Below are 15,453 nucleotides of genomic sequence, written 5' to 3'. Positions count from 1 at the left end.
ATGGTGATTGCGGGTTTTTTATTTATTTTTGAAGTGAAAACTTCTTTAGCGGCGCTGTGCACTTTTTGAGGTGGGGAAAAAATGTTAAACTCGAGACAGCGTAATACGATCACGTGACCGTAAGATTTAGATGGCCACTCATTTAGATGGCATTTAAATCAATAAAGAAAAACTCAATGACATTACATGTAACAGTTTTTCATGTAATGTCATTGAGTTTTTCTTTATTGATTTAAATGCCATCTAGTGAGTTTCGCTCTAACTGGTATTAATGTAACTCGAGTACTAACAGTGATGTGCTTAGGGGTTTCAAGTAATGAACGCTAACGCTAGATGGCGTTAACCACAATTATACATAGTGCATTTTGCACTAGTCATTGAGTTTTCACTTCTGCCGGCACTCCCTGAGTGCAACCCGTTGTTTTTTATTTTTTATCTCAATTACTCTGAAAATATACTTTTGTTTAAAATGTTGCTCGTCAGATCTACCAGCAACATCACTAGCTACTTTACACTAAAAGTATGCTGCCTAATGATATACAACTGAACTTAAATTAAAATCCGACATGTATTCGTGTTTCTTTTTCTATTGAGCCAACTTTAATCTATGGTTTAGTCTGAAGCCTGCTTTTGAGAATATAATCTAGTTTCTGTGTGATTATTTTTCATGGCATTGCAGAATAATGATGTACTGTTTTTAGGGTTCCGTACCCAAAGGGTAAAAACGGGACCCTATTACTAAGACTCCGCTGTCCGTCCGTCCGTCCGTCCGTCCGTCTGTCACCAGGCTGTATCTCACGAACCGTGATAGCTAGACAGTTGAAATTTTCACAGATGATGTATTTCTGTTGCTGCTATAACAACAAATACTAAAAACAGAATAAAATAAAGATTTAAGTGGGGCTCCCATACAACAAACGTGATTTTTGACCGAAGTTAAGCAACGTCGGGCGGGGTCAGTACTTGGATGGGTGACCGTTTTTTTTGCTTGTTTTTTTTTGCTTGTTTTGCTCTATTTTTTGTTGACGGTGTGGAACCCTCCGTGCGCGAGTCCGACTCGCACTTGGCTGGTTTTTATCTTTAAATTTCTTTAAGACAATATTTGAATAATTTCTAATATATGTATTTGACTAGCGATCCGCCCCGGCTTCGCACGGGTAGTTTAACCAATTTACACAAAAGCTTTACAAATTATACGCCTAAACCTTCTTCAAGAATCACTTTATTGATAAGTGAAAACCGCATGATAATCCGTTCAGAAGTTTCTGAGTTTATCGCGAACATACAGACAGACAGACGCGGCAGGGGAGTTTGTTTTATAATATGTATTGATTGAAGCCGCTGCTCTAATACTTCAGGATTTCGCTACTTAGATACCAATATACATAATACTCCTCGTTAGCCTAAACTATTCTGAAATAACTACGGAGCTAGATACTTCGACAGCACTCCCAAAGTTTTGGGGCAGCTTTCAAGTTTCACGGTTCCGAGAGCACGAGTTTCCAACTGCTTACCTCTAGAGACTACGGGCTCGATTCGGATTTTAAAATAGACATCTATAAGATATCTTTTAGTCATCCCCAAGATACGATAACGATATGTTTAAGATCTAACCTGTCAAATTTGACATTTGCGCGATTCTGGATATACTCTTGAACGATTTCCACAAGATATGGCTTAGAGATCTAATTCACATCTATTAGATATCTAACTCTATCTAACGTAAAAGTGACATTGGTTGCCCGAATTGCGCTGCAAAAGAGAACTAGTTGAAATCTAAACTATAACGTATCTAGAATAGATCTAGTACGTGTCGTCTCTTGTGAATATCTTGAAGTTCGAATACGGCAGTTAGTATGGATTTACCAAACGAGATGCCAGAAATCACTACAATAGTATAAAACAAAGTCGCTTCCCGCTGTCTGTCTGACCCTATGTATGCTTAATAGATCTTTAATACTACGTAACGGATTTTGATGCTGTTTTTTTCAAAAGATTCAAGAGGAAGGTTTATGTATAATCTGTTAACCCGTGCGAAGCCGGGGCGGGTCGCTAGTACTTACTAAAGTGGGGTTCAATAGAAATGGCAAAACATGTAAACAATCCAATTTACCTTCATTTCTTCGTAATCTCGCAACCTTTCATGGAAATCGTGGTCCTATCAACAGTTAAACACTTATTTAAATCTATTACCTACTAGGTAGTAAAAATATATGATGACTAGCGGCCCGCCCCGGCTTCGCACGGGTTAACAAATTATACATAAACCATCCTCTTGAATCACTCTATCTATTAAAACCGCATCAAAATCCGTTGCGTAGTTTTAAAGATCGAAGCATACATGTCATAGGGACAGACAGACAGCGGGAAGCGACTTTGTTTTATACTATGTAGTGATAGTGATTATTAATATTTCTGTGAAAACAGCCTTCACAAAAATGTTAGTTTATATGTCAAATGCTAACAAAATCTGTCACATTTGTTTACATTATTTGCCATTTCTATTAAACTCTACCTAAACTAGGAATCTAATTGTTTTTGAAACTACAATTGTTAATTGTGTTTGTCTCAGGCTTCATTACTTACTAAAGTGTCATTCAATAGAACTTGCGAACTATGTAAACAAAAGTTACTAGTAAATTGACATTCAGTGTCAATTTTAGTATGGCAGTTTGTTTACATAGTTAGCAAGTTCTATTGAATGACATTTTACAAAGTAAGGTGTACCTATACTAGTGCTCGACGCGGTCCCAGTAAATGTCATCTTGAAACTTATGTCATTGTCAATAGAGGTGACAGCAGGGTGCCATCTATTGGGCGTTAGCATGTCGAGTACTAGTACGTTTACCTTACCTATGTCATTCGCAACAGGCGTTTTCAATCTTAACCCTTAAATGCATGATTTTTTCTTTTTGCCGGAAATTAATATATGTATCACATAATTGTTTGCCGTTTCTAGGAAAAATAGTAAAAAAAATATATCATCGATTTTCACTGCGGAATCAGTGTTAAAAGTTGCATAGGTTAATTCATATTTTTGGGAATAGATAGCTATTAGTAAAGGGTATAGGAAAAATCTTAACTGCCATCAGAAAGGTACACTATTTATGATGTTCCTATGATAAAGTTTGTAAATATAAAATAATTACAAACCTCGAAAAATCAGCCCAAAATCACATACTAAAAATCATCAACTTCCAGGTTTTCCAAGTTTTCCGACATTTCGTCTATAAACAAATGTGTTTTTTATAAATTAAAATACTGCGTAAATTTATGTAATAATTCGAAAAATTTATTAGTTTTACTATTGAAATAATATACAGGAACAAATAGAATTTGTTTAACCCTTAATCTGTGAGCTGTCTAATGCTTTGTAGACATTTGGCAACACTATGCATTTAAGGGTTAATCACTAAAAAAAGCTGGTGGCGTATACTCCGTCACTGTCGACGTCGTGCCACAAGTTTGTAACAGATGGCGTTAGCGTTTCCTTGATCGCGCTTACGGATTTACGAATGTAAGTACTACAAAATGTATAGTATTTAACACAACTCCTAACCGACTCTCATCAGACTTCGGTCCTCAGGCCTAACACCCGCCTGGAGAGAGTACAGTCACCAGCATAAATAAATGACTATGGGCAGCCGTGCAAAAATATCTGATGCTCCATTGGAGGCATAAGTATATGACGACACTACCTCGGTAAAAATATGTGATCCTTTGTGACCAGCAAAAATATCGTTAGTCTGTATCCGCATAAATATCGGATCGGGTCGCTTAAAAATATTTGATTACTCATAAAATTCAAAATTATGTGATTACTCTCATCTGGAATAAATATCTCTCCACTGTAAAAGCAAATACATCGGATGGACGACAGACCGCCTATTTATCTGACACGTTGGAAAATCACAAATATGTTATCGACCTTTAAAAACGAACCATACATGTTTGGTATAGAGCCGTAAATTGTATAAAGTGATTTGACAATTCACGAAAAGAGTGCCGACTTGTCATTGTATATGTCTGTCTCACATTATATTCTATCATCGATTTGACGGAATAAACTGGATATAATTTTGAATTGTAACGTATTGCAATCATGAATCTAGTATATAACTGGATCTGGCATGAGGGGTGGGGGAAATGACAAAACGGGATAGTCTTATGTATCTTTCAGTAGGAGTAGCAGCGAAAGCGCTATTATTGTTTGTCCTTGTCAGTCTCACAGGTTGACCTCTTCATCATTCTTTTTTATGTAAGAAGGAGGTTTATTACACATTGTCTATTAAAAGTCTACCTGAATTATGTCACAATTTAAAATTGCAAATGAAATATGTGAGACAGACATATGCAATGACAAGTCTGCACTCTTTTCGTGAATTGTCAAATCACTTCAAACAATGTAAGGCTCTATGCTATCCAGGTATGGTTCGTTTTTGCCGATTGATGACATATTTCATAATTTCGTGTCAGATATATAGGCGGTCCGTCTGCCATCCGATGTATTTGCATTCACATTGGAGAGATATTTATGCCAGATGAGAGTAATCACATAATTTTGATTTTTATGAGTAATCAAATATTTTTAAGCGATCCGATCCGATATTTATGCGGATACAGAGTAACGATGTTTTTGCCGGCCACAAAGCATCACATATTTTTACCGAGGTAGTGTCGTCATATACTTATGCCTCCAATGGAGCATCAGATATTTTTGCACGGCTGCCCACAGTCATATATTTTTGCTGGTGACTGTACGAGGGGCGACTGAAAAGTTCGCGGCCTTAGAAAAAAAATGAAAGAGAGTATTAAAGTAAATGTTAATTATTATTCCTTTATTCATTTAATTTCTCAGATTAGGTTATTTATAATATGGATATAAAAGTAAAATATAAAAACACTTACAAAACAATAAAAAATACATATAAACACATTATAAAAAACCTAACCTAGGATGCCGCCGCAATTATTATTATTATTAATCGTTAGTAATGGCGGCGCGCGGCGGAAGCGCTGGTGGCCTAGCGGTAGGAGCGTGCGATTTTCAATCCGGAGATCGCGGGTTCAAACCCCGGCTCGTACCAATGAGTTTTTTGGAACTTATGTACGAAATATCATTGGATATTTACCAGTTGCTTTTCGGTGAAGGAAAACATCGTGAGGAATCCGGACTAATCCCAATAAGGCCTAGTTTTGGAAGGTCAGATGGCAGTCGCTTTCATAAAAACTAGAGCCTACGTCAATTCTTGGGATTAGTTGTCAACCGGACCCCAGGCTCCCATGAGCCGTGGCAAAATGCCGGGATAACGCGAGGGAGAAGAAGAGAAGAGGCCGCTACGTAATATTTCAGCCTCTCCTCGTACTCTCTATTGGCTAAGTAGAGGGAGTCTACTTTTCTACAAGCTCATCCTAGTGGTTACCTGCTGCGCCCCGTAGCCAGCTCCCTCTGTTTCTGTTCCGTCTCGTATTTCCTCTGCAGCTCGCGCACGTGCTCTTGTCTGATCAGCTTCTTCAGGGCCTCGAACCTGCCATCAGATCGAAAATTAGGTTGTCATAGGATCTCTTACTGTTGCCCTGAAAACCAGCGCCACTGGTTGCCCTGAAAACCGGCGCCACTGGTTGCCCTGAAAATTAGTGCCACTGGTTGCCCTAAAAACCAGATTCATGTCTATAAATAAATGGTCATGGCAAAATGTACATTTACTTAAAAGCTATCGAATGAAGTAAGTTTCACATTCATTTTCTTCGTAGTACTTCTAAAATAAGGATATAAAAACAATGTTAAGCATGTTTTCAATTGAAAAGTCTATCGAGAAAATTATAAGCCTTCATGTTTCTGACAAGCAAACAAGTAGTTCAAAGACTGAAGTTATACATACTAGAAAATAATGCATGAAATCCTTGTAAAAGTCTGTAAATATCGTCTCAAAATAGCGCATTTTACTATACACCGCGCCTTAAGTATCTTAGTCATCGGCAAATGCTGAATGGCATCCATTTTGGTGTTAGAATGTATTAGAGTAAGATGTATTTGTAGGTTAAGTTTTATTTTGACACGAAATAAACTATTTCTTTTATACAGAACTTTGTAAGGTCACGAAAGTCGGTTCACACAAAAGTATTAAAAATGCTAATAAAAATATAGATAATGTCAATATCCAGGAAGGAAAATGAGGACTACGGTTGAATGGAGAAGCGGTCTTCGTCTATCTTAAGACTTTTTCCCTATCTCTCTGCGGTGGTACAGTCATCAGATATATGGGAGCGGCGCGGCGAAGGTTTTCACAATATCTGAACACGCACTCTAACGCCCCGACAATAGAGGCGTGTTCAGATATTTGTGAGCGCCTTAGCCGCTCAGATATATCTGATGGCGACTGTACCATGATGGGCCCCGGGGCCACGATGGGCCGGGATAGCAAAGGATCTTTCCTGAGGTTTTTTTAGGTTAAGGTATACCTACTAAGGTAACTTCTTACCTATCTCTCTGCGGTGGTACCATGAATGTGGGTCCCCGGGGCCGCGACGGGCCCGGGTACCGCAGGATCTTCCCTGAGGTGTGTGGCACGTTGAGCATCCCGAACATCTGAAAATAAATAATAGATAAGTATGAAGAATGAAAACTATTGCAGATCCCGATTTAGGCTTTTTTGTTACTTTATGTTTCTAACCAGAGTAAAAATATTATAGTGGATACGTCTTCTTGCTTTTCTACTTCTTGTTTCAAAAACGAATATCTGGGAGACCGAGCTTTGCTCGGAAAACATATAAAATCTCAAAAATTAGCGTTTTCCCAGAGATAAGACCTAGTTAGATCGATTTTTCGCCCCCGAAAACCCCCATATACCAAATTTCATCGAAATCGTTAGAGCCGTTTCCGGGATCCCCGAAATATATACATATATAAATAAATAAATATACAAGAATTGCTCGTTTAAAGGTATTAATAAATTAGATAGATGTATGATTAAATTAACAATTTAAAAAAATGCCAATCCTAGAAGTGAGACGATTTTTTTTAAATATTTTTAGTAGTTGACAACAACCATGCAGGATAAAACCAGAATCTCGCCAAAAAAACTACTTACTATACTACGAAGTTACCCGTTTTCCATGCTCCTGAGTGTAAATAAAATCCCCATAGGTACCCAAATGACGAAACTTTCCGGTTTTCTCTTTTGACTACGGACTCCTAAAACTGAAGCCAGTATTTTATATTGTACCAAATTATAAGTATTATGAAAAGAATGAGATTTAAAACAATACAAATAATAAACCCGATTTATAAAACAAAAGTAAATCAATTACTCAAAATGGCGTGAACAAAGGGCGTATAAATAGCCAAAGCGCGTTCGGAAACTCGGAACGAGTGAAACAAAGAAATCGCTTCAAAGACAACTTCGAAAGCTGTTCGTGTCGCGTTTTTTTTTATTAAGTTTATGTAGCAATTTGTTCTGCCAAAGACCGCTTTGAAGCGAAATTCAAATCGTTTTTATCTTTTGAATGAAAGCTTGGTTTATTTTAATGTCGTTTCTGCGTTTCTGCGTTTCTGCTTTGCACATGCATGGCTGGTTACAGTTTATTTTTAAACTGTTTGCTGAATGGATGGAATATAAAGATAACCTGTACGTAAGATATAAACTGTAACAAAAATGCGTATTCCAAATATATACTCGCATATTTGATAATATAATAATTATCATCATGTAATTTTGTTAATAAGATAAGAGTTAAATGTTATAATAGATAAAAGTAAATGAAAGTATAAAGCGGTTATGAAGTCTACTTGCGAACCTAACCCACGTTTTCGATCTAGTTTCCAACCGGCCTTGTGGCGCAACGGATAACGCGTCTGACTACGGATCAGAAGATTCCAGGTTCGAATCCTGGCAAGGTCGCAAATAAACTTTTTGTTTTTATTTTTTTTACTCACATAAAATATATTTACATTAAATTATTATTTTAAGTAGGTATTGGTGGTATTGGTATTGAAAAATAAAACGGGATAGGATAATATATCCGTACACTGCGGGAAGAAGTTGATAACTCGCGGGAAAAAATGGAAGAAATTTGAACCTTATGCAATTTAATTTTAAGTTCAAATTTCTTCAATAAAATATCTCGAGTTATCAACTTCTTCCCGCCGTGTACCGATATGTTGGGTTATGCTCATTGTAGGGTTCATTTAATAAAGTTTAAGATCGAACCAACTCTAAAAACATGGGCTGAAAAGCTTAATATTCCGTTTTTTTTTCGTAAACTTATTTGACTAAAATATGAATATTTTTGAATAAAATAGGAATATGTTGACTATAACAGGGGTAACATTTGTTATCTGATAGTTTGTAAGCCGTTAATGGTACATTTACGATACAAGTGCGAAAAATAGGAAATTCGCAACTAGTGGCGATACATTAAAGCACTCCCTTCGGTCGTATTTTAAATCGACACGAGTTGCGAATTACCTATTCGCACATGTATCGTACAACGTTTTACAGTACATTATGACTCTTTAAATTTTCGATATAGATAAATAAATCAATGTTCATTATATAGTGCGGTAAAGTAGCACCATATGTCGATAAACTTCGCCGATAAATTAATCGCACAAGGGGCGCCCACGCAGCTAAAGGAATCTAATAGACTACAAACGCGAATACTTGAGCCCTTTGTTCGACAGAAATTATATTGAACACTAATTCGTTATTCGATAAGTGCACGTTCTATTTAAGGATTAATTAGGTATTCGGGCGTGTAGGCGATATTCGATTAAAATTTGTCACACACTTTGTACAAGTACAAAATGAGCTTAAAGTGCTTACTCAACACAGATAGAAATCGATCTATAATAAGTTGTAAGCTAGTGTCACTAAAAGTTATTTGTAACTAAATTAAGGTTTAAAAAGTATTTAGTTTCAAGCGAGTTTTACTTTTGTTCAACGGAAACAATAGACAGCCTAAATGTTTTCAAATATAAAATATACGAGAAGGTAATTATGTAGACCTAAGGGTAACATTCTATTTCTGACTGCAGCTGCACTACTGGTACTGAACGCGTCGCTGTTACTGTTAATTTCCATAATAAAATGAACAGTAGTGCAGCTGCGGTTGGAAATGGACTGTCACCTTAAGAGTGTAAACTCACACAATCAATTGCTAATCAAATTTTAATACTCTCTTCGCCAACGCTATATTGAAAAGGGTCATTACGAGGGGTTAAGACGATCCTCAAACTTGTATGAAAACCAGATCAAATTGTTAAATCAGAATCGATCTCCAGGGGCCCGTTTCTCAAAAGCTTGTAACTTGTAATACAAGCGGATGTCACTTATTGACAGCTTTTGTCAGAAAGGGACTTCCACTTGTATTACAAGCTTTTGAGAATCGGGCCCCAGGAGACAAGTGACTGAGGGTCTACCGCGAACCACGTTCGACGTGTTACCTCCCTGTCACACTTACGTACGAATTTACAAGTGCGACAGAGAGGCAACACGTCGAACGTGGTTCGCGGTAGGCGCTCTGACCTCATCGTAGTCGGGCGTGCGGACGACGTTCGGCGGCGCTTTGGTGACAACTCGGCCGAACGCCTCACGGGGCACTGACGGGTACTGGTATCTGAACCTGCAACAACGGTACGCAATTAGTTAAATCAATCGGTGAAGTACCTACTTATTAAGACTGATCATCCAATGGTTGGTATTCAATGCTTGATTAGACAATGACAATTTTCAACATTATTAAATTGTACAACGGGACTTAATCGCGTATCCAAGTTTTAAGATTTACATCCGACGTTTCGAGGACGGCGTTGTCCCCGTGGTCTCGAAGAAGACTGGCTTAAGTTGACATAAAACAACATGCCAACTTAAGCCAGTCTTCTCCGAGACCACGGGGACAACGCCGTCCTCGAAAGTCGAAACGTCGGAGGTAAATCTTAAAACTTAGATACGCGATTAAGTCCCGTTGTACAATTTAATAATGTGTAAAATTCGTGAAAGTTTAAATCAGTGACAATTTTCAAAATGTTTAGATGCCTTATTGTTTGCATTTAGGTACACCTCAGACCCAAAGCATGGATACAACACACACAGACATGAGAGACACGTCACACACTGAGAGAGTACCTATACTCGTACCTATTAGAATATCGATTATCAATCACTGACGTCAATGTACGGAATTAATTGTAACCCCGCTTTGTACGTGTGTACAATTCCTGCCTAATATAATAAATTATGTTCCGTTAAATGTTACAAAATTAATACGTAACTCCGCTACAATTGCGAACACAGATTAGGCCTAAACAAACTTCGATAAGTGGATAAAATGTTTGGCAAATATTGACCGAAACATTTTTGGACAATATATTTTACCATTCTATTATTAACTTTGTTTGAAATTATTGTGGCAGTTGTTTTGTTGTTAGCGATTTGTTAAATACGAAAGATATTTATTCGGGTAGGTAGGTAGCTACAATAGGTACAGTCAAAGTCAAAAATATAAAACACCAAAAAACCTATACGCACTTTAATAACACCTAGGCAATAATGCCGTGTACACATTTTTTGTAGGTACACATTTTTAGTCAACCAACTTACGTTTACATCTAGGCGGCTCTTATTGTATGTCAAATTAAGTATTTATTGAGTTATAAGTACCTATATCTATCATATTTAATATTTATGCCACTACCAATTATAGGTATCGTACTGTATTTAAAATAGATTAAAATTGGTATGTGAAAAGTGAACCTAATACAGAAATAGTCGTGCATAAATGCCATTTCGTTTCATACCACCCACTCTGCAGCTTTCACATGAAATATTTTAATTATTCTCACAGGGCGTATCTCTCATTCGAACAAACCTGAAACAAAAACGAGCTTATATCGCTTTGCGTCGTAATGTGAAATGAGATACTTTGGGTCTCATGCGCACTAGTATAACACAGAGATGTTATTATTAAATTAGTTAACCGAGTAAATAGGGTACTTAGTGATTTATATTGCATTTTATAACATTATGATAAGATAGATTAAGATAATTTATAAGTATGTTACGATTCATAAGTGCTTGTTGCTAGGCCTACGTGAATAAAGTATATTTTGACTTTGACTTTGACTTCTGTTTCAATAAGTTTTACTTTACAGTGTATACAATAGGCAAATTGTCATAAATCGTAGAATTTCCCAACCTGAGGCTTTTTTCTTGCTCATGACGGATTATATTAAGACTTATTCTCAAGCCTAAAATCCGTTCCATTGTATTTTTTTTATAATTTTTAAATGGATTGGTTTTGGTTTGTGGGCGGCTAGACGATAAGTTTTTGTGTTTTTGGAGGACTTTTGACAAGAATATAATTAATCAAACCGTTTAGAATTTTTTCATGTAGGGCATTTAAAAAAAGAGTCAGGTACGTAAGAACTTAAGACATGACAACGTTTGGTATCTCAGCTTTAAAATTCAACGGTATTTAATACAGATTTCTGCAATGATTTATAACTCAAAAAGATAGGTTATAGGCGTTCCAAAATTGAAGCGCTTAACTTGTGACAAATTGGACAAGTTGCCTTTAGTCGTGGCTGGACAAGCGAGAAATGTGCACATGCTGACGAGCTCCCGCACACCGAAAGAGAAAGAGACGACCTTATGTTTAACAACGAGTGTGACAAAGATGGATGGAATGAGAAAATTAATCAAAAATAACATATTTCTTCGTAGGCACAGAAATAAATATGGAAGTATTTTTAGTGCTCCTCAAGTATGATTTAGTGTAGCTGCCATACTTGTCACGTCCCCAACAAAGTAGACCTTTTTGTGGAATGCCCAATGAAAACTACCCGTAACTATACTTGCATTTTAAAGTAGGTACAGGCCACGTAGCCAACTTGCCAATCGCTTACGCTAGATAGCGATCGAAACGCTACTGTCACTGTCGCACTAATAAGGAAGAGTGATAGAGAAACACAAAGCGATTCGATGGCGAAGCGCAAGCGATCGTCACCTTGGCCATAGAGAAAAAACTACATAGATTGCTCACTCCATACATCAGTTTTAGTACCAAAAAGACTATTAGCATCTAGCATCAAGTAGCGGAACTATCAGTACTGCTACTTGACAATAGATGTCGCACCGACCGGAAAGTCTTATTCTGTTGAGATAAGACTTTCCGGTCGGAGATACATCTATCGTCAAGTAGCAGTACTGATAGTTCCGCTACTCGATGCTAGATGTAGACACTGAAATTAATAGTCTTAACTGATGTATGGAGTGAGCACTCTTGTCTTACTATATTTCTCTATGCCTTAGCTAAGCCGCCTGGTTTGATTGAATCGAACGCTCAGTAGGCATTACGCACCACCTTTTAAATTACGCTCCTGTTCGAAATCCAGTTTAATTTCGCTTTCCGCAGAAGTGAGTTGTTTGTGTAAGTAGCGAGAAGGCTAAATTTGGCCGGAAGGATTATTCTATTAATAATGAAGCGGATTCCCGGAGCTTTTGCGAGCAAACAGTGTCTTCATTCAAACTGGGAGTGGTATTCTGATTTCAAAAGCTGATGTTGTTGTGATAATACTTCGACATAATTCGCAGGCATCTTACTACCAATAAGTGGTAGCATGACACCTATGCGATTTGCGCACCGATCAACGCGAGATCTTTCTTAAAGCCTATATTAAAGTATGTACCTACATTAGAATAACGATTGGCTATGAACCCAGTATGGGCACTGCAACTTACAACACATTTCTGAATTGTAATTGTACAATTTTCAAGTAACTAAATGTTGCCACTGCTAGATAAAGACGTCTCCGCGCCGTAGACTTCCAAACCTCCCGATTACTACCTACCCGATACTGCCGCGATAAACATGTGCTAGGGGTGCTGTTAAGAAATGCGTCCATCTCCTCTTAGGCCGACCACTTCAGCGTTTACGATGTAGGAACCTCACCGTTGCTAGTTTACATCCTATAACAAAACCATAACAGGTTTTAAAACTCAGAATAAGGCTCTGGGTCGTCATCGGTCCCACGCCATAGGAAAGTATTGTAAGAGTGACAGCAGCCTACACTCATATCCTGAATAGGGATTATATCAGTTTGAAAATATATTTTTATAAAAATCCCTACTAATCCTGACCATATTTCTCTATGTGTGACTAATATTATAAAGGTCTGTCTGTCTGTTACCTCTTCACGATTTAAACCGCTGAACCTATCAATTGACGAAATTGAGATATTTTGAGGCCTGGCGAAGGCCATAAAATAGTTTTTATCAGTGGCGTAGCGTGAACAAATCTAGCCGTGGGCGAAGTCGCATCTGCGAGGCCCTTTTCTTTCACTGTGTCCGAAGGGGCCTCGCGCGAGGCCCCTCTTGGGGCGCGAGGCCGTGGGCGACGGCCCACTTCGCCCACGCCTAGCTACGCCACTGGTTTTTATCAATCAGACGAAGTCGCGGGAAGAAACTAGTTATATATAAATGCCTGTCAAAGAATGTGGCTACGGAATCTTAAAAATCGTGCTGAGAGTTTCCAACTGAAGAAAATGGTGCTAGAGGGCGCCTTTTGGTTTTGGCGCCGGCTGGTTTTAAGTAAATTAATCGTAAGTAAACAACTTATCAAACTTATCTACTTTATTCATAATTTTCAAGCCTATAAGTAATATTTAAGCATCAGTTTATTTGCTTTATCTTAAAGCTGCGCTGAAACGTATTTCCGATAGTAATTAGTATATGATAACGTTTATTCCAATCTCTCGGTAATTGATGGTAATGGGAACACTTCCACGGAACAGAATTCCAATTTCCTGGTAACAGGATACACAATTTCACGAAATAGAGTTACAGCTCACTGGCGTTCAATTATCTTTGTGATGAGGTATTGCAACAAGATTCTTTAGGGGATTAAATCGAGAACTAGAGGGCCGATTCAGATTTAACATGTTACGTTTATGTTTTGATCTTATTTTGATATTACGATTCTGAAGATTGCTCACGTTGATGCATGCTAAAATAAGTGAAACTTTGCTAAATGAAGTGAAACTTTGCTAAATTAACCCCTGGAGCGCCCCAGAATTACCGTAGTATGGAACTCCTATACTAGTTACTAGCACACGTGTTTTGTTAGGGCGCTCCACGAGTTAAGTGAAACTTATGTGTGAGATGCGCGCCAACATCCAAGAGGATTATCAAAACCGGTTCAAACGCATAACCAATCGTTAAATTAGAATCGACGTCAAAGTTTTTGAAGTGAAAACTTCTAAAATAGCGGCTCTGTGCACTTTTTGAGGTGGGTAAAAAATGTTAAACTCGATACAGCGTAAGACGATCACGTGACCGTAAGATTTAGATGGCTACTCAGTTAGATGGCATTTAAATCAATAAAGAAAAACTCAATGACATTACATGAAAAACTGTTACATGTAATGTCATTGAGTTTTTATTTATTGATTTAAATGCCATCTAGTGAGTTTCGCTCTAACTGGTATTAATATAACTTGAGTACTAACAGTGATGTGCTTAGGGGTTTCAGTAATTAACGCAAACGCTAGATGGCGTTAACCTCAATTATACGTAGTGTATTTTGCATTAGTCATTGAGTTTTCACTTCTGCCGGCACTCCCTGAGTGCAACCCGTTGTTTTTTTTTAAGTTTCGGTTAGACCGGACGAGAATAGTTTAGTTTTAGGTTTGTTCGTATAATAAGTTACTTATAAACACTTAACATAGCACAAGTGGGTACATGATAAATACAGATTATATATCTGATTGAAATTTTGACAACACCTACGCTCCAATCCAATCTGAATCAGTTTATTACTTTTATGTAGATGAAGCGTGGAATAGATAAATTGGAACACTTATTCCATTTTTTCATAGTTATACTAATAATATATTAGTTGAATTTTAGTTAAATTAAATTGATAGCGAATGAAAACACTTCCAATAATGAACACACATAAACTGCTGGTTAATAGTTAATCGAGTTACCGGCTCGGCCACGCCACTGACCACGCCATTGAGCGACTCTTCGTTTCCAACTATTGTTGTCGCTGCCGCCGTCGCCAGTCGCGTAATGTCGTGGCCGAGCCGTAAGGCTTCTTAAGACTGCAATAAATGGGATGCGATTTTAGATAATTGCCAGTTAAGTGGGAGCAACGAATCCTATTGATAGAACAAATGCCGCAATACTGGTGACCTTTGTAGAAACCATAAGCCGGTGAAAAACCAGTTACAGTTTGGAACAAGTTGCGGGAAATACGGTATACAATTAAAGGAGATTACCAATGGCTGTTATGGCCGATAAGCGTGGTGGGCAGTAGAGTGCTCCATTAAATCAATATAAAACCCTAGTCATGAATAAAGTGCATCCATTATCGGAATCCAATTAAATGACGTAGCTTGTGCGTCAGGCTCCTGATTGGTCGATGCATGCGGGAGGCTGATTGTGCTTTAAC

General features: G+C 37.7%; 1 protein-coding gene and 1 non-coding gene across 2 annotated transcripts in view; one reads left to right on the top strand and one right to left on the bottom strand.

Annotated features, from left to right (window-relative positions):
• Window positions 1-15,453, bottom strand: part of LOC134658311 (uncharacterized) — a 119,110-nt gene that overhangs the window by 13,212 nt on the left and 90,445 nt on the right. Inside the window, exons 4-6 of the mRNA XM_063513941.1 lie at window positions 9,528-9,624; window positions 6,483-6,589; window positions 5,424-5,528 (exon numbers count right to left, since the gene is read on the bottom strand). Coding sequence (XP_063370011.1) covers window positions 5,424-5,528; window positions 6,483-6,589; window positions 9,528-9,624 — 309 coding nt within the window. The remainder of the gene's footprint in view (window positions 1-5,423; window positions 5,529-6,482; window positions 6,590-9,527; window positions 9,625-15,453) is intronic.
• On the top strand, window positions 7,829-7,901 carry Trnar-acg (transfer RNA arginine (anticodon ACG)). Its single transcript has one exon. It is a non-coding gene; the product is annotated as a tRNA-Arg (tRNA).

The sequence above is a fragment of the Cydia amplana genome, chromosome 22 (assembly GCF_948474715.1).
Source record: "Cydia amplana chromosome 22, ilCydAmpl1.1, whole genome shotgun sequence".
Taxonomy (NCBI): Eukaryota; Metazoa; Arthropoda; class Insecta; order Lepidoptera; family Tortricidae; genus Cydia; species Cydia amplana.
The sequence above is the reverse complement of the archived record's forward strand: the minus strand, read 5'-3'. Positions and strand labels throughout refer to the sequence as shown.